Genomic DNA, 25,516 nt, shown 5'->3' on the forward strand with positions numbered 1-25,516 from the left:
CTGCTCAGGACTGCTGTTGGCAGAGCAATGGCAGTAACTCTGTTGCTCCTCCTTTATTGTCTGGGGGCGTCAGCCTGAGATTGGTGGGCGGTTGTAGTGTTGCCAAGGTTGCTGACGGCATGTCTGCAGTGCTTCATTGTGTGTGTGTGTGTGTGTGTGTGTGTGTGTGTGTGTGTGTGTTGCTTTAGTTCATTTTTGCAACATTTCCCCATCCTATCGTGGCCTGCAAATGGGTTAAGCGTAGCAGCTCTTTGGATGGTCTAACAACTGCACCTGCAGGCCTCTCCGTCTTCCCCTTGGGACTCTCATAAGAACGTAATAATAGAATGCTGGATCAGGCCAATGGCCCATCTAGTCCAGCATCCTATCCTCACAGTGGCCCAAACAAACGCCTGTGGGAAACCAGCAAGCACAAGAGCCCTGTGGTTTCCAGCAGCTGATGTTCAGAAGCTTGCTGCCTCCAGCTATGGAGGAAGAGCATAGCCGTCATGGCTAGTAGCCATCGATAGCCCTCTCCTCCGTGGATTTGTCTAATGCTCTTCTAAAGCCATCTAAGTTGGTGACCATTACTGCCTCCTGTGGAAGGGAGTTCCGTAGCTATGCACTCTTCTTCTGTGACAGTTTTGAGGAATCTCTTGCCCTCCCACCTGATGCCATTCATATGGGTGTGGGTCAGGGTAAGATGTTGTCTGAGATGAAAGCAGGGGGGGCACAGAGCCCTGAGCAAGCTCTGCCAGCGCTGATGATTGTCGAGTCTCGTGGAGCGCCATGCATAGGATTTTGCAAGGTGCGATGATCAGGTGACAGCTGGATCTTGGGAAAGGGGGCTCCACAAAGCACCCCCACAAAGCTAATGCACCAGCTAATGGCGTTTTAGTGTGCCCCCCCCCAGTTCACTTTCATTCATATGATTTCACTCACATCAACGATAGCGGGGAAAGTGAAAAGCTCTCCTGCAGACATTCTCTTAGATGGCAGAGAATTCCCTTGCCTTGAGAAATTTTCCAGCGTGAAAAACAAAAAAAGGAAAAAAGCTTGGCTAGTGAATTCCCAACGTTCCTCTTCAAAGATTCCCGTGTAAGCCCAGGGGGCTGGTTTTCATTCTAGGGCCACCAGATGGAGACGAAGCCTCATACATCTGATCATTTCAGGCTTGAGATTTCTGCCCTTCCCCATCCTTGCTTCTGTTTATAACCTCAGTTAGGGATCAGCAGCTAGCTCTGCTTGAGCCAAACCTGGCCCCTTGGGCAGTTCTGTTTGGTACCCTGTTCTTAGCCCAGAAGTGAAAGCAGGATATGGAGGGGATTTCAGCTGTGGGGTTGACCCCCACCACTAAGGAGCACTGTGGCCGAGGCTCACACCAAACGCTGACCTGGGCTGAAGATTCTGTTGCCACTTCTGAGATCCGCCCAGCAGGTGCTCCCAGACTACACAACTGCCATGAATGTTACATGGGATGTGGGTGCCCCATATCCATATATTATGGTCCACATGGTGGATTCCCCTCCCCCCCATACACACACAAATGCGGAAGTAAACAAGAAATCTTAAGAAAGTTGCATTAATTGGGTGAAACATTTGTTGCTTATGGCCAAAGGCCAAAGATGTCTCTCAAAACTAGATGCCTCCATCAATCTCTATAAGTGGTTTTGGGGTACTGATATATCTCAACAGATCAGACATTTGCACATGCCAATATTGAAAATACTATGTATATCAATCATCATAAATAGAAGGTAGAATCAGTTAAAACAACAAACAAAAATAAAACAAAAAGAAGCAATAAAACCCAAGCAATAAAATAAATGATTAAAGTCATCATCACAATGACAATTTATAGCTCTCTCTCTCTCTCTCTCTCTCTCTCTCTCTCTCTCTCTCTCTCTGGGAGATTTCTTCAGAAAGAAAGACCATCTAAGTCACAACAAAAGCAAAGATCTGACAGTAGATCACACACCCTTTCTACAGTATCTTTTGCATATATTCACAATAAAACAGGATTGCGAAATTTAAGAAGGGTGTGTCTGTGTTCAGTTGTCTCGCCAAGTGGTTGAAAGCAGCTCACATTGATTGTTTCAGTCCCATCAAGTCAGCAGAAAAAATAAGAAATAGTATTCCTGGCCTGCTTTTCAATAATGTGGCAGAAAGGGGTTACTGAAGTAGCGGGTACAAACAACAAAGTGTCTTGTGACATCTTAAATACGAACAGCTGGGTTGGCTTCTGAGTGACACAAGGTTCCTTGACACTTTGCTGCAGCAGGAGAGCGGCACAGCTGCTGACCTGGAAGTTGAGGAAATGTAAACTAAACACCCTGACCTGTGAAAATTACCCTGTTGGTGGCACTGTTAGGTCCTGCCTGGTTGGCACAGAGCCACAGCAGCGTTTTCTCCGTGGCTGTTTCCCTTCTGCGAGAGGTGCCTCTCATCCCCTTCATTCTTAACACACACAAGGAATTTTTAAACTTTCCCAGTCACCCAGACAATGGATGGCTGAAAGATACTGTTCCTAGCAACTTCAAAATTCTTTGCTGCTTGGGCATGTTACTCTTCCTTAGATGTTCATAACTGTTTTTAGTGTGTTTTAATGGCATTGTTTTACTATATTGTTGCCACCCTGGGCTCCTGTGCAACACAAAATCTTATGTATTTATTTAGCTGTGATTCCTGCACTGGACTAGATGACTCTTTGGGTCCTTTCCAACTCTACTATTTTATTTATTCATTTAGAAATGCTGTGTATCTCTGTGTTGTAGGTGGGTGTGCACATGCACGTATGTGCTTGATTACAGCACAGTTTCATTTTGCTCCAAGCTGCGCTTTGGGTCTGGGGAATCTACTTGCTCCCTCTGAGAGTCTCCTTACGTAACCCATCACTCTTGAAAGGCAGGCCTTGACCCTACTGCCCTCCCCTCACTGCACAGGGTCCAGCCTATTAGCATAGCTGTCCTGGTTCCAGGTTTCCTCAGCCTAGTTTAGCATTCCGCCCAGGTTGACCGTCTTCCTTTGGAGAAGGTTCTTCTGAATATTAATTAGACTTTCCCCGTCCGGATTAAAACCTTCGCCAGAAAAGCCATTTGGCTGCGAGATTAAAGTTCTTCCACCTCTTCCTAACACCTCCTTTCTTTGTCGTTCTGAGAAAGTTCTCCTCTTTCATTGACTGTCTTACTCACAGCAGTCATGAAAACAATTTCTTAAATCCCGTGCCTTTTACTGAGCGCCTGAGCGCCAAGCAAATGATCCTGGGATCTTCCTTGAAAAGCATCCAATAGTTGTTTCAATAGCTATTGTCTGCTTAGGGCTTTCCTTTATGGCAGATTTTGGTGTCAGTCCAGCTTAGGGAGTGGTGAATTATAGGGCTGGGTCCTATTCTGACTGGAGCTGATGGGTGTCAGAGTCCGAAGCACTAGGAGGATACCAGAGTGGGATGGGCCGTAGCTCAGCAGTACAGCAGATGCTTTGCAGGCAGCTGTTCCCCAGGTTCAGTCGTCAGCATATCTAGGTAAAGCTGTCTGAAAACCTAGAGAATGGCTGCCAGTCACTGTTGACAAGTCTAGCTATTGCTAGACTCTCATCTGCACCAGACAGCATGGCCAAAGGTCAGTCACCCTCACATGTGCTGTTCATGAGGCAGAAACAGCAGCAAGCTTTCATCATCATCATCAAATGCTGCCTAAAGACCTATCTATTTAAACTGGTCACCACATCGTTCTGCTTTATTATTTACTGTTTTATTGATGGCTTTTACTGAGGCATCTCTTTGCATTCGGAGTTTTAAATGTGGTATGTACATTATTCTTTTTCAACATTACCTTACTGTGGGGTTGTTGTTGTTTTTTTTGTAAACCGCTTAGGGATTTTGAACATTAAGCAGCATATAAATATGATTGACGATGATGATGGTGACAATGCTGAGCTAGATGGACCCAAACGGCAAGGGTGGTCCATCCATAGCTGTCAACTTTTCCCTTTTTTAAAGGGAAATCCCCTTATTCCAAATAGGATTCCTCATAAGAAAAGGGGAAAGTTGACAGGTATGGGTCCATCCTGTTTTGCTGAAATGGGAAGGTGCAGCCCTGCACGAACACCAGATATTCACACACACCCTTCCTTATTGCCTCTGCCAAAGCCTTGCTTATTGGGGTCACGGCTTCTGTATTTTGGAAAGATCTCACGAGAGCTCTGTGGGATCTTGTGCTATCCCTGCAAGATCTCGTGGGACTCTTGCGATATTACATGAGGCTCTCGCAAGATCTCATACCAGAACCCAAAGGCCGCCTCAGCCACTTCTCCTTGCTCATCCGGCAATGGGGTGTCTGTGTCTGCGGAGATGCCCATTGGATTCTGCCACCTGAGGCACCTGCTTCAGCCTGTCTCATGGATGGTCTGGCCATGCTAAATGGTCTGAATGGGTAGAAGGCAGCTTCCTATGGCTTTGGTGTAGCTGAAGAAAAATACGTCTGCCAAGTACTTGTTGGATTGAAAATGAACGACAGACGAGTAGATAGGTGTCATATGGGAGGCGTCTCCCGAGCAAGCCTCGGAGACTCCCTTTTATTGAATATTACTGCGTTTGCCACGTGTACTTGTTGCTGATTGGGTAACATCAGTTCAAAACAAGGGTTGCATACAAGATATTAATGACTGCATATGAGACATTAGTCATAGACAGGTTAAAGGTTGGGAAAAGGAACGCGGAGTTTACACAGGCATGGGTTCGGACTGCCCGTGCCAGAGTGGTACGAAAAAGGAATGTACAAGGAGGGGTAAGTACAGATTGATATGGTGTGAACTCAAGGTGAGCAGAACGTACCAGGATGATGATGGAATGTCTTAGCATCAGCACAGTTTGTGCAGCGTGAGCAAAACAAAGCTTAGAAGCAAGACTTCCCAGAATGCAAGAGAAAAGAGGCAATACTTTCCCATAATGCGACAATTTATGTGCAGAGAGAGAATTTCCCTTTATCTCCCCCTTTCTTTTCTTGTTTGCGACGCGTTCTGGGTAAATAGGGCAAAAATACTTCGGGAATTTCCCTTTAAGTACTATCCAAATTCTCCTCTTCAAGTTATTGCTATTGTTGTTATTGAGCATACTAGAGTAGCGAGATGAGAAGATATGCCTATATATTAATTCATCTTCTCCTACGCCTTCTGCTCCTTCCAGGTAACATTATCGGCTCCGGCATCTTCATTTCCCCCAAAGGAGTCCTGGAGCACACGGGGTCCGTGGGGCTCGCCCTCATCATCTGGGTGCTCGGCGGGGGGATCGCAGCCCTCGGGTCGCTGTGTTACGCCGAGTTAGGAGTCACCATCCCGAAGTCTGGAGGGGATTATTCCTACGTCTCCGAGATTTTCGGTGAATTAGCTGGGTAAGTGGCGCTTTAGCAGCATGACGCTTAATCTTTTGGGTCTCACGGCATCCTCACGGCAACCTTGCAAGGAGGGCTATATTGGCACATGTTCCTCGCTCCTCTGAGCACTCGACTGTGGTGGGCGCAGCACTTTGGAAGAGACAGCGCTGAGGATGCCTAGGGAGCTGGCAATATTTTGCTCTAAAAGGGGGGCAAGGAAGCTAGAGCCAATGGGTCAGTGCTCTATTTCCCCCCCAAACCACGCCCACCTGTCAATCAACTGAAAGATGCTGGGGATCAAACCCAAGGTCTTCATTTCATTTTACTTTTAATTTGTATACAGTACTGCCTTTCATAGAATCATAGAGTTGGAAGAGACCACAAGGGCCATCGAGTCCAACCCCCTGCCAAGCAGGAAACACCCTCAGAGCACTCCTGACATATGGTTGTCAAGCCTCTGCTTAAAGACCTCCAAAGAAGGAGACTCCACCACACTCCTTGGCAGCAAATTCCACTGTCGAACAGCTCTTACTGTCAGGAAGTTCTTCCTAATGTTTAGGTGGAATCTTCTTTCTTTCAATATACATGAGGTGTTTACTTTCTGAAGAGACAACAAAATATACAACAAAGATCACACATCTTATAACAATCTGATCCAATACAATAAAGTAATAATAAAAATCTGACTGCAAAAGAAACAGCTTTTATCAGGGGTAGGCAAACTAAGGCCCGGGGGCCAGATGCGCCCCCCTCGGCTCATAAATCCGACCTGCGGACCCTGCTGCCCACTCAGTCAGTCCCCGCGCACTGTGGACACTTCGTAGCGTGGGGACTGACTTCTGTGACCCTGGCACAGCTTCTGGGCAGGTGGCAACACTGGCGCGGCTTCGGATTAGCTGCAGGAAGCTCCTGCAGTCAATCCGAAGCCTTGCCGCCCGTGGCTGAAGTAAACCTGGCCCAGCGCAGCCATGGACAGGGAGGCCTGCGGGTGGGCGACGGGTCTGGGTTGTGCCATGGGCATCGTGACGGGCACGTCACAGGGCTTCAGCCGGAGCTTGATGCGCCTGCTGGCCCCGTTCCTGGCTCGGCGCTGCCGCTGGTGGCGCGCTCGGTGGCCACACTGGAGCAGCCGGAGGGCGAGCTGTGTGCTGCCTGCCTGGTGCTCTGCATGTGTGGAATGCCCGCCGACCTGGCATCGGACGACGGGCCGCAGCACGTGGTGCACACCGCCTGGGAGCTCTGCGGGGACGGGCCAATGGAGCGGCTGCTTGTCAACAACGCTGGTGAGTGGGCGTTGCCGAGACACACTCCTGAGTACGTGCAGAATGCGTTCCTCCTCCATATCCAGAGGCAGCTGCAGGACCAGCTTGCAGGGTGTTTATATTTTTCAAAATATAGTCCGTGCCCCCCCCAAGGTCTGAGGGACAGTGGACCGGCCCCCTGATGGAAAAATTTGTTGACCCCTGGCTTATATCAAATAAGGCAATATTCAAAAATCCATTAGAAAATCTTGGTACACAATAAAACTGACTCTCAAAACATCAGCAAACAATAATGAAACAGAAATTCGCTCTCAGCAATTACGATAAATATTGTGAACTGTAATCAATAAAAATAACAGCAAGTAGCAATATACAAAATAACTATCTGTAAAATATCAAATTGAGCAAAAAGTCCCTTAACTTATAAAATAATAATAAAATAAATAATTATTATTACTATAATTATAATAATTATTATCCTTTGGCATGCAAAGCATCATTGCTTTCCCACTGAGTTCTGGATTTGAACCCAGGACTTCCTGGCTTCTAACCCCCACACTGTGCTGCGCCAGCTTCCCAGAGGTTTCACGATTTCCCTTGTTGTCATGGAGGCCTGAGCAGCCGTTCCTGGCACAGTCCTCTTCCAAACACCCTATTTCATGTTCGGAGGCAAGCGTCCTTACTTTCATTGGTGTTTGAATGAACTGGCTAGGGAGTTTCTTGTTACAGCCTGAACTGCTGATGCAATGTTGCTGAGGGGAGGGGAGCACCTGCATAAAAACAGATTACCTCCCCCCCACCCCGCAATATCTGCTCTGGCAAAGAGCAGGTGCAATCCTAATTGCATAGGATACCAGGAGGCAGGCTGCATTTTGCAAAGCTTGTAAATCAGGCCGTGAAGATTTTGTAAGGACAAAGGCAACCAGAAGAAAGCCGGCAACTCTTGATCATTTTCAGGGCCAGCCGCCTCCCAGGAATTGATATTTATTGCATCTAAGAAAGTGCCAAAACGACGAGTCGTATGTGGAGATATAAAAAGCGGCAAAGCTCTCCGCGTTGTTTCCTAAAAGTTTTAGGCTGACAAAGGCTTCAGCTCCACCCTCAGGCCAGCAATAACTCAACAGGGAGATCGTGTTAACCTTGCCCTGTCTCCACAAGGCTGTTTTTATTGAGGCTAAACAGGGACAGTAGTTTTTGAGAGAGCTGGACCTGGCATCACTTGCCCTTGGGATGAGCACAGAGATGTGAAGGTCTAGGGGAAGACTGGGAAAACTGTGTTGGGGCAGGGAACGCATCTGGGGTTTTTCCACCCAATTTTGCTGGGATGGGGGTTGCTATTTTTTCCAGGGGGCGGGGCAGGAATGGAAAAATTGGGGTGGAAAACAGATTTTGTGGTAGTTACCGTATTTTTTGCTCTATAAGACTCGCTTTTTCCCTCCTAAAAAGTAAGGGGAAATGTGTGTGCATCTTATGGAGTGAATGCAGGCTGCACAGCTATCCCAGAAGCCAGAACAGCAAGAGGGATCACTGCTTTCGCTGTGCAGCAATCCCTCTTGTTGTTCTGGCTTCTGAGATTAAGAATATTTTTTTTCTTGTTTCCCTCCTCCAAAAACTAGGTGCATCTTATGGTCTGGTGTGTCTTATAGAGCGAAAAATATGGGTGATTCCATAAAGGAAATACACGTTTCTCTTTCATGCTTTTCCAGTTGTACAGATTTATTTATTTATTGTTATAATTTGTACCTCACCTTTCCTCCCTAGTTCTCCCCCTCCTTGTAGCAAAAACGTTAATACAAAAACTAAAAGGTGGTCACTTTTCCGGAACCCTTTCCATTTAAACATTTCCTGGCCAATAAAAATGACTTTTAGAATCTTGTTCTGACCAGAAGTTAATTAACCTGCACATTTAATAGCTGTTGTATGAAACCACCCAGCTCCAATAATGACTCTCAGATTCCTGCCTAATCTTATTTTTATTTATTTTATTTTTTTTATTTCTAAAAATGAAGGGGAAAGGAAGATTAGTAGGGGTTGCATCATAAGCAGATTTGGCTGGGGGAGGGGAGCCAGTTCCCCCCTTTCTTTAAATCCTTCAGTAATACTAAAACTTGAAATAAATAAATAAATAAAAAAATGTCCAGTAGTACCTTAGAGACCAACTAGGTTTGTTCTTGGTATAAGCTTTCGTGGTATCTGAAGAAGTGTGCATGCACACAAAAGCTTATACCAAGAACAAACTTAGTTGGTCTCTAAGGTGCTACTGGACAATTTTTTTATATATTTCGACTGCGTCAGACCAACACGGCTACCACCTGAAACTAACACTTGAAGGAGGTGTTCCATGATTATTGGCTTGCAATTGCTGCCACTTAGAAAAGTTAAATCTCATTTTCTGACTGGAGATTCTGGGACTTGTAGTCAGGGGTAGCTCAAGACATTTCGGCACCTGAGGCAAAATGCCTCCTGCTATCCCTATAATGCGGTTGGGGGGGGCATGAGAGGCTCTGCAAAGGCTTCCCTTAAGGCAGGGGTGCCCAAACTTTTTTCAAAGAGAGCAAGATTTGATGAAGTGAACATGCATGAGGACCAACGAAAGTTGTTGACCATTTTTTTGAGCTTTTGGGGGGATTTTACCCCAGGAAATAAACTGCCACAGGGGCCGGATTAAACTGACTGGCGGGCAGGATTAGGCCCCGGGCCAGACTTTGGACATACCTGCCTTAAGGAGAAGCACTGCAAAGCCTTGCCAACCTGACAGGCTGAGGGGCAGGGGAGCTTCAGAAAGCACTTCTCCTTAAGATAAAGCCATTGCCAACTCATTGAGGGTGGCGGGAGGTGTTCCTCAGAGCTTTGCTGCTGGTCCTTCTCTGCCCCTGGCAGGTGGGGAGCTTGAAGCAAACCTGGGTGTAGGAATGTTGTGCAGCTTTGCTGCCCTCTCCCTCAATTTTCTGATTGTGATTGTTGTTATGAGAATCGGAGGGCCCCTTATCCAGGGTGCTTCCAGTCTCTCAAAATTTTGTGGGAGGGATTTGAATGCATGTCAGAATTTTTCGTTTGAGAGATTAAAGTGGATTAAGGCACTCTGTTGCCGTTCCGTAACAAATTCACTTTTAAAAACAACGACAACAGACTTTTGCAGCTTGCAATGTGATGGGGAAATGCATGGAAAGTGTGAGATGAATGAACATCTGGCAAGGGAGACGTTTAAAGGTCAAGAAAATGCAGGTGGAGGCAGGTAACTACCCCATAAGCGCGTCATGTAACTACCCCATAAATGCAGCAGAGCAAATGTGCAGTAAAGATCGCTATCAATCTGACCTCCACTTAGGGGTGGGGGAGAAAAACAATTTGATTTGTAATTTAATGAGAAAGCACCTGATTCGCACCAGATTCTTCTTGAGCCAGTCCATGAACTGAAAGGCAGCTCCCCTTCAAAATTTGCACTTCCCTGAATGTTGCAGCACAGTTCTCCTGCCCAGCAAAGCACACATTAATGCATGTATGGGGGGGATGTGCATGGGAGTGCATCGATTCATACCCAATGCTTTATTTTAGGGAAATTTGTTTCTAAAGTGGCATGCATGTGGCAAAACTGCACTCAAAAATGTGTTTACTAGGAGAAATTTACACTAAAAGGCTCGTAAATTTTTGAATGAAGAAACTGGATCAGCATACTTATGTGGAAATGTGGAGGAGTGAATTTAAGTCTGCAAAAATGAGAACTGGAGAGGAACTCCAGGCGATGGCTGTATCATTCCTGACCTCCAGGGAAGCTGCTGCAAGCCAGCCAGTATGACCCGGTTTGGAGGAGCCGGTAGCCCAATGTGGCTCTTTGCACCGTCTCATTTAACTGAAGATTCTCCTTTTCTTTCCTTTTCTCTTGGCTTCAGGTTTCTCCTCCTATGGAGCGCAGTCGTCATCATGTACCCCACCAGCCTGGCTGTGATCGCCTTGACTTTTTCAAACTATGTCCTCCAGCCAGTGTTTCCCAACTGTATCCCTCCCTATAATGCCTCCAGAGTCCTTTCCATGGTGTGTTTATGTGAGTATTTATCAGCAACCTTTTCCTTGGGCTTCCAGCGGCATTTGCCAAGAGGGCCACTCTCCAGCAGAGACACCCTCAACCAAGAAAGGGCTGGTGCCGTTTTAGTTTTATTGGTGTTTAATTACTTTTCAATGATTAACATGGGGGGGGGGGAAACATTTTTAGCATTTTTCTATTCCTTCTGTGCTTACGTATTTTGATCAGTAAGCCACCTTGAGTCCCAGGCTGGGGAAAAGGTGGGATGATGATTAATAAATAACAACAACAACAACAACAACAACAACAACAACAACAACAACAACAATAATAATAATAATAATAATAATAATAATAATAGGAGTGAGAGGGGTACATAAACACAGTGCTCATTCAGTGAAGTCCAGGCTGCCTTTTGGATCCTCGGCCTCATCCTCTTGTTTTCCCAATCCTTCTCTCTCTTAAAAACAAACAAATAAAATGGAGTCCGGTGCTACAGTGAAACCTCGGTTGTTGAACACTTCGGAACCCGAACAATTCGGAACCCGAAGGCCAACAACCCGGAAGTGAATGCTTCCGTTTTTGAACGATTTTCAGAAGCCGAATGCTCTTCCGGAATGGATTACTTTTGAAAACCGAGGTTCCACTTTATAGCCCATTTTAGATGTCTAGGCGTTTTCTGTCTTCTTTCAAAAATAAGAAGCTCAAATAAAAGGCTTTGATCTTTGACGCGTGTGGCACAAACCTCTCTCTGGACGGAATTGTGTTTCCTGCTCTCCAGCACTCTTGACGTGGGTGAATGGCTCCAGCGTCCGATGGGCCACCCGCATCCAGGATATCTTCACTGCAGGGAAACTCCTCGCCTTGGGCCTGATCATTGTTGTGGGCTTCATACAGATCTTCAAAGGTACTTAATGCAGGAACCAAGCCCTTCTTAGCAAATGGAGCCCACTCACTCTGACAGGGCAGAGGGTTGTTGTTGTGGTTGCCCCTATTTCACTTTTTCCAGAATGGCGAACACAAAGAGATAAGGATGGTGCCTGGCCTGCCTCCCTGGACAGAATGTTCCGTAAATGGGGAGCCACCACAGAGAAGGCCCTTTCTCATGTTGCCACGCCCCACACCTCCCTCAGAAAAGGGCTTCAGATGATGAGCACAGGGTTCAACTTGTTAATGTCCCCCTGCTTGGAATTGTACCAGAGAAGTAAACTGGTGTCCCATCCACCCCCCTTCTCCAGGTAGCCCTGAGGAGCGGGGTTTTTTGAGAGGGATTGAGCCCTCAGACTGAGCCCCACAATGCTGCTCCCTCTGCCTAATGGTAGGATTAGGGAAGCCTGGATAACTAAACTTTTTTATAATTATGTCGTGCAGCTATACTGCAAGATTGTCCTTCCCTGTTTCTTTGAGCAGATTTGCTGGCTTTCTTTACTGGCATGCAGAAATTAAGAACGCAAAGTGTTTCCAGTCTGTGCAGTAGGTCATTGGCGTGAGGAGAGGCTGACAGGCTGACTAAGCAAGGGGGCAACCTTGCCTTTTCATCTCGGACAGCAAAGAAGCTGAGACTGGCCCTGTCCAGAGGAGGCCTCTGCTTCTCCCTGGGACATGTTACCCCGGCTCTTCTAACATATTGACTGCAGGAGGGGGTGGCTGGGTGATGAGATGCATGTCTGAATTAACTTTTGCATTACGCTCTGCTTGTAGGAAACTATGAAGAACTCTTGCCAAGCAATGCCTTCAATTTCTGGATGACCCCTTCGGTGGGGCATTTGGCGCTAGCCTTTCTACAGGGCTCCTTTGCATTCAGTGGGTGGAACTTCCTAAATTATGTGACGGAGGAATTAGTTGATCCTCGCAGGCAAGTATTTCGCTTCCCGTCTGACCTGGGGTTAGGAGGAAAACCACCCACGGTGTCTCCTAGCACCTGCCTTTCTGCACATGTCTGAAAAGAGAGAAAGAGAGACCCACTGAAATTAATGAGCGTGGCTAACTTAGGTCTTTTAATATCGGTGGGTCTACTCTGAGTCCTTTTCATAGGCACCTCTAGGAATATTAGCAGCTGCCTTACACTGAGTCAGTCTGTTGCTCCATCTAACTCAGTGTTGTCTACACTGACTGACAGCAAAGACTGTCCAGGGATTCAGGCAGGGGTCTCTCCTAGCCCTCCCTGGATAGATGCCATTGGGGATGGAACCCGGGACATTCTGCATGCAAAGCAAATGCTCTTGCCACTGAGCTAAAGCCCTTCTGCTAACTCTGCAAGAGCCAGTGTGGTGTAGTGGTTAAGAGCGGTGGACTCGTAATCTGGTGAACCGGGTTCGCGTCTCCGCTCCTCCACATGCAGCTGCTGGGTGACCTTGGGCCAGTCACACTTCTCTGAAGTCTCTCAGCCCCACTCACCTCACAGAGTGTTTGTTGTGGGGGAGGAAGGGAAAGGAGAATGTTAGCCGCTTTGAGACTCCTTAAAGGGAGTGAAAGGCGGGATATCAAATCCAAACTCCTCTTCTTCTTCTTCTTCTTTTGAAATCCTGCAGAAGCCACACAACTTGGTGATACTGCAAACGTGACCCCAGCGGCCCTCACCCAGGGCCCAATTTATCCAAGGTCTGGCTCTGGGGTGTATCCTGCCCTGGGAGTGTTCATGGCTTCCTTTGGTGTCAGCTGGCAAGCCTGCATGAGAATATTTTCTGTTCCCATCTTTTGCATTGATGTACCATTTGCATGTTTAGAATATTTGTGCACCCTGCTTTTTGGTTGTGCAGCGTTTTTTCAGGCACCATTTCTTCCCCTCTCTTTTTTAAAGCCATGGCTTGCCTGTGACTAGCAAAAGCCCTGGGCTGTTTCATAGCAGCGCTAGAATGAGATTCCGAGCGAAGCCATAAGAATGAATGAGGCTGTGGGCACACGAGCCTGTTTGCAGCACAAAAATGTAGTTCTTCTAAATCTGGAATGGTTTGCACTGCTTTCAACTGCAGCTTCCAGATCCTTCCATCCACAAGGGTGGGCATGGCTGCTTGACACACGTTTGCAAAACGAACCCCTTGACTAGGTTACCCAACACCCTTTGCTTTTCCCAGCGAGTAAAGGCAGAAGTGGGGATTGCTATCTTGGCACAGTGGTGCCTCGCAAGACGAAAATAATCTGTTCCATGAGTCTCTTCGTCTAGCGGTTTTTTCGTCTTGCGAAGCAACCCTATTAGCGGTTTAGCAGATTAGCATATTAGCGGCTTAGCGGCTATTAAAGGCTTAGCGGCTTAGCGGCTAAAAGGCTATTAGCGGCTTAGAAAAAGGGGGGGGAGCGGAAAAAAATTGGAACACTTGCAAGACGTTTTCGTCTTGTGAAGCAAGCCCATAGGGAAATTCGTCTTGCGAAGCAGCTCAAAAACGGAAAACCCTTTCGTCTAGCGGGTTTTCCGTCTTGCGAGGCATTCGTCTTGCGGGGCACCACTGTATATGTCCACCCACAACATTATTGGGAAGGTGTAGATAGGCACACACACACACACACACACACACACACACACACACACACACATTGCCAGACCTGCCTGCATCTGTTTCCATATGGAAACATTGCAGGTAATGCAGAATCAATCTGCAGTGAGCTTTTGTTTTTGGAACGAAACACAGTTTATCAGGGAGCACAATCGATCTAGATCCTGTGCGGACTATGTGGGGGGGGGGGACCACCACGTACTCAGTCCCCACCGATGGTAGAATAAAACACCATGTGTACTCAGCCTTGATCCACTCACAGAATCCCAAAACTGTACAGTTGGAAGGGGCCTGTGAGGATCCTCTAGTCCAACCCTCTGCAAAGCAGGAACCACAGCTCAAGTAATCCCCAACAGATGGCCACCCACCCAGCCTCTGCACGAAAAACTCCAACAACGGAGAAACTCCACCACCTTCTGAGGGAGTCCATTCCACGGTTGAACAGCTCTCACCGTCAGAAAGTTTTTCCTACAGGTTTTAGGTTAGATTTTGCCCTGCTGATCTCATCCCGCTGTCTGTGCTGAAAGAGATCCAGTGCGGATCTGCGCTCTCCGCATTATGTGTGCCTGTTAATGCTTTTTGTTGCCCCCTCCTCCTTTCTCGAATGCCAGGAATCTACCTCGTGCCATCTTCATCTCCATCCCATTGGTGACCTTTGTCTACACCTTCACCAATATTGCCTACTTCACTGCCATGTCACCCCAAGAGCTCTTGTCTTCCAACGCTGTGGCGGTAGTAAGTAAAAGCGCCCCTGGACCTTTCCTTTCCTTCCCCTCCCCGTTTTTTCCTTTTTTTAATTACAGTTATTCCTGCTCTGTGCCGTGTGGTATTATGTTTCAGTTTCTCTGCCTTTTGTTGCTTTAGACATTTGGTGAAAAGTTACTGGGCTATTTTTCGTGGGTTATGCCCGTCTCTGTGGCTCTGTCTACATTTGGAGGAATAAACGGATACCTTTTTACCTCATCAAGGTTAGACGAAGTACGATTTTGTTTCATTTTCCGGAAAGGGTGAGGGGAAACCTTTTGCTTTCTTGGCTAGCTCTGAGTCTTTGTTGTGGGTCACTTTTGACAGATTTATTCACTCATCTTATTTGTGTCCTGCCCTTCCTCCATATCACTTGTGGTGGTGTATTTGGGGTTAAGTCTGTGAGGTAAAAATTAGGTGTAGAATTTGCAGTTTGCTCTGCAAATACTTAACTCCATTATGTTAAGAAACAAAAAAACTGACAGGAACATAAGAACATAGAAAGCTGCCTTATGCCAAGGCCCAATCTGCACCACACGTTGAAAGCAGGATCCGGCCACTTTCAATAGACATGGCTCCTGCCATAGAATCCCAGGAAGTGTTGTTTGTTCTGGGTGCTGAGTTGTTAGGACCCCGACTCCCCATTTCCCTCAGGGAACTACAGTTCTCGAGTGCCCTGGGAAGAGGGATTGATCCTGGAAACTAGCTCATGTAACACTGCCCTGACACAGTATTGTGAAATCTCCTGCAAAAACCGATCAGGATGAATCCTCAACGAACGGCCAACATGATCTCACCTCCCCACAAACTTTGTGCAGGGAAATCAGGATCAATGGTCAATAAACAGGTCATCTGGGTGTGCTGCATTTTTTCATGCAAATCCCCCAAATGCATCAACAGGTGGGACACTGATTGATTGATTGATTGATTGATTGATTGATTGAAGTTATATACCGTCCTATACCAGCAGGTCTCAGGGCAGTTTATATTTCTGTTTTCTTACCGTCTTTTTCTCTATTTACTACGAGAAACAGAAGTTAGTTCCTTTGAGGTCAGTTTGGCAGCCTTAAGTAGCCTATTATTATTATTATTATTATTATTATTATTATTATTATTCCCCTTGTTGAGCCATCTCTGTTTGATTTCAAGCCTTTCAGTAGCCAGAAGAAAATGAAGAACAGATGCGGCTCTCTCCATGCAGTTGATGATCTCCTGATCCCACTAACCAGTTTTACTCTTCCTTCTAGACTGTGTTTCTCCGGAGCCCGGGAAGGACATTTGCCCAGCTTGTTGGCCATGATCCACGTCCAACACTGCACCCCAATCCCAGCCCTTCTTGTCTGTGTGGGTATTTCTCCATTACATACGACTCTGTGCCCAAATAGGCTTCTCAGGAGTTTACAAGCATAAATGCCACGATGCTTTGCTATTCCTCTGATACCAGCTTTTGTGGCTTACAGATACCTCTGAGAGCATCCCAGGGATAAGCATGGGGGGCAGAGTGCATGTTAAGAGGTGTGTGTGTCTGTTTCATAGCAATCCTCTTAAGCAGAGTTCAGGAACCTCTGGCTGAGGGCTGAATGCAGCCCTCCAGGCCTCTCACTAGGCCAGGACCTTGCCCAACGCTGTCTCTCCCCCGGTCACACCTCTTGCCTTGCTTATATGCTTTTACCTGGTGGGAAGTCACCCTTGGCAGCAGTTGGCCTTCACTTAGTGCCAAAAAGAAAGCTTGTCGAACTTCCAAGAGAATTGCTGAGTGCACATTTAAAGCACATTCCCCATCCCCCCAAATTCCTGGGAACCATAGTTTGTTAAGAGTGCTGGGAATAATAGCTTCAGCCAACTACAATACCCAAGATTCCTGGGGCTGCACACTTTTCAGGCATGCTTTTAATACACAGTGTGTACACAATATAGAAAAGCCTCAGGGCTGGTGGAAAAAGTACCCCCTGTCCAGGGAGTAGCAATAAATAAAACATAGAAAAGAGAAGGTTTCCTTGTTTTTCTTCCAGTAATGTTTCCATTTCCATTTCTTCTTCTCTCCCCAGTGTCTGGCCACAGTGGTCATCATGCTTGTTGGGGACACCTACACATTGATCAATTATGTGTCCTTTATCAACTACCTCTGCTACGGAGTGACAATAATCGGTTTGATTGTGCTGCGCTGGAAGAAGCCCAAAATCTTCAGACCCATCAAGGTGAAAAATATTGGGGCTCTCCGAATGCACCCTCTCTTGCTTCTTTAGGGGATTGGTAGGCTTGCGGATGATGCTCACTTCCCACAGTGCCCCTGAAGGAGGAGTGAAAGGGGAGGCTTTCCTTGCAGTCCTGTCAGCAGCCACAACCACGCAAAACGGTCCTCTCATCCACCACCAGCCCAGGGGGTGATCTCCAGACTGTCACTGCTTTGGAGGGAGGGGCTCGAACAAAGACAGGAAGTTTTGGTGTGCAGCATCACAGCGGCTCAAAGTTTGGTCCTTGATGACAAGTGGGGCAACCTCAGCCTCGCTTCTTCCAAGCCCACCTGCCGTTCCAGGAGGTGGCATCACTGCCTGCCAGTTTCCTCTTTCTCCTCCTCCTCCTCCTCCTCCTCCTAGTTTTCTCCTTCTCCAAGGAGGAGGAGAAAACTAGGTCTGGGCCATTCCCTTTCCCTCTGCCCCACTGCAACGGGCACCAGCTACCACTGGTTAAGGGGTCCTGCTAGAGCAGAAAATCCACTTCTTTTAAAAAAAACCATACTGTTTGCAGCCAGGAAAGTGATGGATAAACACCCTGGGAAGGTTGGGCTGCACGAATGATTGACAGGGAGGCATACAAATAACCCACAGGCAGCCCAGACCAAATGTGTACCATCCTATATCTGCCCCACAAACAAATGTGAATGGATGCCCAAGAAAGGTCGGACACAGTTTGACCTCCGCGTAAGCTTTGTGCCAGCGAATCAGGGTGGTTGATCAGGAAACAGGTTGTCCAGACAGGCCCTTCCTTCTGCCACTGCAGCTTCTACCTTCTTCCAGATTCCTCCAAATACTGGTGCAGCAAAGGCAAGAATGGGGACGAGAGGAGGGTACCGTGATGATGAGGGGCACCTCCTGTGAGAATGGTAGCAGTATCCCATGAGCTATAGTAGCTTTTGTGGCAGTGGGAGATGGCACCTATTCATGTAGGTGCGTTGGTTGATTCCTGTAAAGGACACGCTTTCAATTTTTGCAGTCCTGGCACAAAACCAGTTTTGCAGGTTTCTCCAATGCTTTGTTCAGCATTCTGGGAAAAGGAGAATCTGCACCCCATTCAGTTCACCTTTTACTGTGTTAAGTCACAACAAAGAAATTCAGTCCCATCACGGCAAACTAGCAGGGTGGCAACACACAGGTGTGTATTTCTGGGAAATGGTTGGGTAGTTCCCAGGGTTCTCTTGAGTTAAATTGTGAATATGTATTGTGTATTTAACATATTTTTTACCCTTCCTTTCATTTTTATAACTCCGAAGGTGGCCCTCAGTCCAAGTTTGAAAGCAACCCACTATCAAAATCCTTAAATACTTTACTAAAAGCAGCAAACAAGACAACAGATTTATTAATTTTTTAATGAAAGAACAGGAATGACTGAGTTTCATGTCTGAGAGAGGATTTGAAACTGGGCCTCCTCAATCAGTTAATAACTATTATTACTGATTATTATTATTACGAACATTATTATTACATATTACTTATTATTAGTATTACCTATTTAAGTTGTTTTAAATTGTTTTTGATATTTGTGTTTAAATTGTTGTCACCTACCCTGGGACCCTAGTGTGAAAGGTGGGTGAAAAATGGTAATAAAACTGTTCTCCAACAGTAATAATACATTTAAATCCCAGTTTTCCTCAAATGAGCTGAAGACAGCCTAAAGGTCCTCCTTGCCCCCTCCATTTTCTCCTCATAAGTATCATGGGTGGTCTAGGTTAGCGGTGAGGCAATGACTGGCCCAAGGTCACCCCAGTGAGATTCATGGTCAAGTGGGAGATTTGAACCCAGGACTCCGCAACTTAGCCCAACACTCTAACCGCTACATCACACTGCCTCTCAATCTATCATCACACCTTTGATGCATACAGGGCAAAGGGAATCGGGAGGAAATGCCAGGCTTCTGTACACTTGCCGTCTTTTTTCCCCTCACAGGTTAATCTCCTGGTTCCAATCACTTACCTGACATTTTGGGCCTTTCTCTTGATCTTCAGTTTTTATTCTGAGCCAGTAGTCTGTGGAGTTGGACTGATTATCATACTAACTGGAGTGCCAGTGTTTTTTATTGCAGTATACTGGAAAAACAAACCAAAGTGTGTAAATAGGATAACAGGTAAGCGGGGAACCTGCAGGAGGGTGCTTCTGTGGGGAGTAAAATCTGCAGTCACCATAGAGACGGGATAAAGGACGTTGATTATGTACAGAGAAAATGTCGCCGGGTTCAGGGTAGTCACAGATTTCGACAGCCTATTTCCGAATGTGTGCAGTGAGGGCAGAGAGATTTGAATTTGGGGCTTTCCAAAGCCCATCATCCTGTGGTCACAAGGGCCAACTCGAGGTCTGTTTTTGAAGTGGGCAACATTCAGTTTTTCTGTCTCATCTCACATCTTGTTGTGGGTGGTAGGGAGGGCAGGAAGGGTTGTGGCTCAATGGCAGGGCAGAGCAAGGCCCCAGATTTAATCCCCAATGACAGCATCTTCTGGTAAGGCTGAGAACAGGCTCCTACCTGAAACCCTGGAGAGCCACTGCTGCCAGTCAGTGTAGACAGTGCTGAACTAGATGGATCAAGGTAGCTTCTTCCTCTGACTGGCCAGGTACTCTCCAGGGAGTTTGGGAACAAGGTCTCTCTCTCACCTCACCTGCTGCATGATCTTCCTAACTCAGCGATGAATGGGCACCTGTGGGCCTCTCAATGTTGTGGCGCGCATAATCTCTTGATTACTGACCGTACTGAATGGGACTTTTTAGTTTAGAGAAAAGGCGAGTAAGAGGCAGCACAATAGGAAGTTATAAAAGTGATGTGTGGAGTGGAGAAAGTGGCAAGAAAAAAGTTTTCCTCCCTCTCTCTCGTAACACTCGAACTTGGGGACACATCCAAGGAAGCTGAAAAGCTGGAAGATTCAGGGCAGATAAAAGTAAGAACTTCCATACATAGCAGAGTGTTAAACTGTGGAACTCACTGCTGCAGGAGGCAGCGGTGGCCACCTACGTGGATGGCTTTAAAAGAGGATTAGACAAATTCATGGAGAGAGCTATCGATGGCTATTAGCCACAATGGCTGTCCTCTGCCTCTGCAGTTGGAGGCAGGGATGCTTCTGAATACCAGTTGCTGGAAACCACAGGAGTGGGGAGGGTTCTTGTGCTGGAATCCTGCTTGCTAGTGTTTGTGGGTGGGGGGAGTCTCAGTTAATTTCATTGTACACAGGTTGTATGTTGACAATACAGGTTTTATTATTATTAGCTGCCTGCAGGCATCTGGCTGGCTACTTCTGAGAACAGGATGTTGGACTAGAGGGGCCATTGGCCTAATCCAGGAGGGCTCTGCTTTAGACTGTTTGGAGCTGGATTCCCAGGACATTCCAAGGAACAGGCTCCCCACCCCTGCTTTTAAGTGGAGATGCCAGTGGCCATTAAACTTTCTGCAGGAAAAGTGGGACCTCTGTGACTGAGCTAGATTGAGCCACTGAATGGTGGGTGTTCTAGCTACGATTAAACTGACTGCTTGATGACTTCCTCTTTTCCAGAGTCCTTGACGCACTGGGGCCAGAAGGTGTGTTTTGTAGTCTACCCACAAGGGGGTTCTATTGAAGAGGATGATCTACCTTTCACTCACTCACCCCTCCAGGAAGAGAAAAGACCTTGAAGAAATAACGATATATTTTACACACGAGAAGTAGATTTTTGTTGTTTTTGTTTACATGATGATTTTTTTTTGAAAAAAGAAAAATCTTGATTTTTTTTTTTTAGAAATCCAATAGTAAAATGTATAAAATGAGATACACCTTTTCAGCAGCTATAGTGGACCGTTAATAGCACTTAGCTCTTTTTCCTAAAAAGAAAAAAGAAGAAAAAAAGAGTAAAAAATAAAATAAAATAAAATGAGCTGGCTTGTTTCTTCCTTGGCTTGTTTCTTCCTAGTGATGTATATTCGTCAAGTGATATATTTACATTCAGGCCCGATATGTAAAATTCTGACTGTCATTGCTTATTCCAGTAGTTCTAATGAACTTCTGTAAAGTTTCACCATGAGAAAATAACATATTTAAGGAAGTGATGTGAAGTAGTGCAATTTGTTGAAAACAGCTTTGACTGACAATGCAGAATTGCATGATGACAGCTGCTTTCTGCAATAGTCCCTGGGCATCTCAATGCTTGCCTCTATGACTTTCTTTCTTTTTATGGACAAGGGAATGTCTTGTACACACAAACCCTGCCCCCATTGACTTGAAGCCCTTCCTTCCACAAAAGGTTCATCCAGGGCATTATTTCCATTAACTTATGAGTCCCAACCTAAAACCTATATCCTCCCTTAACATATGCAGATTGAGGGTTTGTTGAAAAGACCACCCATCATCACTTGATTCACCAATGAAGGACCAGAGGGTGAATGAGAGAGCAGGGACGCCAGAAAAGTATTCCCAGAAAAGTATTTGCCTTGGAAGCAGAACATGTTTCACTTCCTGTTGAGTGTGTTCCATTTGTAAATTGAGTCCTCCACTGCTATGGGAAAGCACGCCTTGGTTTAAGAATGCTTTGGTTTAAGAACGGACTTGTGGAACGGGTTAAGTTTGTAAACCAAGCTACCACTGTATTCTTAAAGACCCTCAAGTTTCGTTTTTGAAAGAGCAAATCTTTAGGTTTCAACATAAACAAAGCTTTTATATTGTATTTTCATTAAGTCGACCTCATTAGAAGCCAAGGAAAGTGGGTCCTCAGAGGGGAGGGCTTCAGGCCCAAAGGAAACACCTGCAACTTTGCATCATTTATATGGGTCAGAAAAATCCACTTGCCATCTCTCATCGATTGGGCTAGGTAAGATTTTATATCCCCCCACCGCTGTAGATTATACAGAGAGCCCTGACTACGTCTTAAGATATTGCTGTGTCAATAGCTCCAAGCTTACTTCTGTCAGCTGCACAACCCCTAGCACACAGAGATACAACCGTCCCTCCTACCACCAAGCCATTGCTTACTCCTGGGTGAAGGAGCACAGAGGGAAAGATGGGGAAATAACACAATCCCAAAGAAGGGAAAGATGGGGAAATAAGACAATCCCAAAGCGGGCAAAGTCATCCTATTCTTGGATTGACCTCAGCAGAACTGACCCGCCAGATGGAAAAGGATGGTCCTGAGTACCAAAGGGAGGTGCTGGACTGACAATCCTGAGGCTGAAAATTTTAACAGATGCTGCCTAGGGAGGGGGAGAAAATCCAATCAAGTCTTCTTGATCAGGAGGGGAATTACTTCACAGCCACAGCAAAGACCACCCACGCTGCATGTTCAGTGACGCCAAGAGCTTGGGAGGGGGGTTGCTTTGCGTGGCTCATCACTTCCACATCTCAGGACTGGCTTGCTCATGCCTATTTGCTAATTAAAAAGAAGAAAAACGCCACTAAAAAGGCCCGTGAAAATATCTGCATCAAGTGTGTTTTGGATAAACATGCTAGCACTAGACATGTTCTTCTGCCGTTTACTAAATGACGGGCAGCAAACAACTAGGCAATCTTTGCCGATTTGTGATATTGTGAACCAACTGCTATGCTGTTGGTGCTGTATTTTAAGCAGCAAGTCCTCTTTGTTGCTGCAGAGCGTAGAGAGCGGCTTGTGTTTATCACAAATGTGTGCAACATTGACGACAGTGATAAAGCACTTGCCATCTGTTGATGGCTTTTGGAAACTCGTCCTCTGGAGGTTGCAGAGTCTCCCTCTCCAGCCCTGAATGCGCAACTCGCCTAATCTGTTTTAGTAGCAAAGGGCTGTCCTTTCAGCAATTCTACCTACTTCTGTCCAGGATATAGACAGGCCTGCGTATCAACACAGATACAGAAAATCAAACACAGAATGTGACATTAGCCGCAGAATTCTGCACTTTCTAAGAACCTCAGAGCTTTCATTTAAAATCAGCAGCAACACTGACTCTAAATTTCTAGCCCTTATGTTTGAAGATACATTTGAAAATGTGGGGACAACACCTAATTAAATATCAGGATCCAGAGGACTTTTTGGATAAGATATATAGTGGTCGAAGGATGGGGCTTCAGCCTCCTGCTCTACTTCATTACTAGAAGAATCAAAGTACAGATTCAGGATAAAATACGCCAAGCAAGAGGAAACATGCAAACCTGATCGCTTTCCCCGACTCACACAAATCACGTCTCCTCCTCTCCTTTGAAGCACAAATCATGCCCGGACAGCACAATTCTGACTCAGCTTTTTTACAAGCTTTATTACAGGAATGGGCCTTGTTCAAAAAAAAATTCCCCCCCAAATATCTTTTGGAAAAGCTCCGAGAAATCTTCTCGGTGATATTAACTTTAAATAAACGAGTAATGCATTCTAGTTCTGCCAAGAGATGCTACCGCCTGCAAGATTTTGAATTCAGAACTTTCCAGATAAACTAAACAAGTGGGACCGTCCACAAAATGTCGCAGTTCATCCACACCTACCAATAGAAACATTCCTATTCAGGCCTCCAGTCAGCTATGCTTTCTCCAGGGCACTTCATTCCACCACCCACTCCCAGTTGCCTTGTCTGCTTTTTGAATTGACTAGGACTATGGAGCATGCACAGTTCTCACTGGGAATTTTTTTAAGGGGAGTCACCTAAGGTGGTTGTGTTTTTTAAAAAAGAAAATATATTTCTACCTCTGCAATCCTCGAAGGTTCTCCAACCAAGCTGACATGTCCTTCTTGTTTGCCAGGGGCCATGGTTCGGCATTCAGCTCCTGCATTCACTAGTAAGAGGAAGGGATGGCTCAAGTACCATTGACAGGTCTTGTGCAACCCATCTCACAAAGGAAAGACAATGTTAGGTTAATTTAATTACTTTTTGCTTTGACAGAAAGATAGTTGAAACATTTTAATTTCCTTGGTAATTTGTAAAGGGGGGGACGACAGATGACGTCTCTAAAGTTCACAATAAAAGAAGTATTTTGATGATGCAGCACGCTCTGATTTATACCATCCCCGCTTAAGGCACACAATCACTTGGGTCCAGCCAAAACCAAGAAATTTAAATTCGACTTTAAGGGGGTTAAAGAAACAGAGAGTATTGCTAGGCATCCTGAACCACACTCTGTATACCTGATTGTATTATCATTGCTCCTCCCTGCCCTTAACTTCAAAAACAACTGAAAAGGTATTTTTAAGTGACAGAATGCCAGAGAAACATTTGGTTACGTTGTCAAAAAGCAATCAGCACTCTGAGAAGCGGCTACTAATGGCTATGCTGGCTGCATACCAGTGCCCAGCAAGTGCGCTCAGATCCCATCGATTACCATGGAACTGCAACACATACAGCAGCGCAGAGACTGCAGCCACAAAAAAATAAAGCAGTCTATGGAAAAATGAAAAAGGGAATGGCAAGGACAAGCGACTGAAGTATTCTTCGAGACAGTTCAGGGGTTGCCCGAGGGGGTTGGAATTGTGTCCTCCCAGCCAATGGTGGGACCTCATGCGACTCCAAGCAGCAAACGCATGGGTGGTCCGACTTCCCCCATGCCACTGCTGAAGGAGGGTCTGTGCACATTTACAAAGAGACCAGAAGTGTCCTCTGTCAACTTACCGCCAGTGACATGACTTGGGGAACTGTGGCTGATTTAAACTCACTAGGTTCCCAAAGTATAATGTACCACATGATGTTCAGAAAAAATGTTGATTTTTTTCTCTTTTGTTTGTTAAGTAGTCTTTTAAAAACTCAATTCTAGTTGCAGAGAACAAAGCGGAATCAAGATGTGGTTTCAGATCCAGGTTTGCTCGCTAAGGAGGGTTTGGCAAGCTACTGTTCCCTGAGCTCAGAAGTAGCATTGAGCCATGCGGCTTGTTTTTGAAATCACATGTGGATGCTCCTTCAGTGCATGGAAGAGGGAGCATGAACAAGCCCAAGGCTCCTTTATACGGCAAGAAACCAGGACTTCTCATTATACCTGAACCTCCACGAGCTTTCAGGAAAGCTATTACATCACTATTTATGTTCTCACCATTGAGTATCTGAGGAACTGACCAGTTCTCTGGAACTCTCTTTGAAAACCATGGAAAATCTGCTTGCTCAGCAGTATAATTCTCAGGGCAGTATGTGAATTTAATAAATAGATAAATAAATAATAGTAATAATAAAGCAGGGATATGGACCCTGTGACCCTCCAGATGTTTGTTGATGGCCTCCAACTCCCTTCAGCCTCGGTCAGCATGCCCAGTGATGGGAAATGTATAACCCCTGAGGTCCACAGGCTACCCAGTTCTGGTAAAAAGCACCTCCCAATTCACAGTTCTATGCACTCAGCACTCTGCTAACATTGGAAACTCGGGGTGGGGGTGGGTAAAAGGGGTTCACAAACCTACAATAAACAGCTCAACAAATACCCTTGTAAAACTGATCCAACTTAATTCAACATAAAACTCCTACTGAAGTCAGCCTTTGCTA

General features: G+C 46.0%; 1 protein-coding gene across 1 annotated transcript in view; it reads left to right on the top strand.

The window, feature by feature from the left end:
- The window catches only part of SLC7A10 (solute carrier family 7 member 10), a 43,946-nt gene extending 22,970 nt beyond the window's left edge, over nt 1-20,976 (top strand). Inside the window, 11 exon segments of the mRNA XM_083512443.1 lie at nt 5,162-5,366; nt 10,501-10,652; nt 11,413-11,538; nt 12,333-12,486; nt 14,734-14,857; nt 14,987-15,090; nt 16,114-16,210; nt 16,915-17,064; nt 19,030-19,207; nt 20,619-20,720; nt 20,723-20,976. Of these exon segments, the coding sequence (XP_083368569.1) occupies nt 5,162-5,366; nt 10,501-10,652; nt 11,413-11,538; nt 12,333-12,486; nt 14,734-14,857; nt 14,987-15,090; nt 16,114-16,210; nt 16,915-17,064; nt 19,030-19,207; nt 20,619-20,720; nt 20,723-20,745 (1,415 nt within the window). The 3' untranslated portion in view covers nt 20,746-20,976.
- Nucleotides 20,977-25,516: the final 4,540 nt, after the last annotated feature.

Source organism: Podarcis liolepis, assembly GCF_965112155.1.
Source record: "Podarcis liolepis genome assembly, chromosome: 7".
NCBI lineage: Eukaryota > Metazoa > Chordata > Lepidosauria > Squamata > Lacertidae > Podarcis > Podarcis liolepis.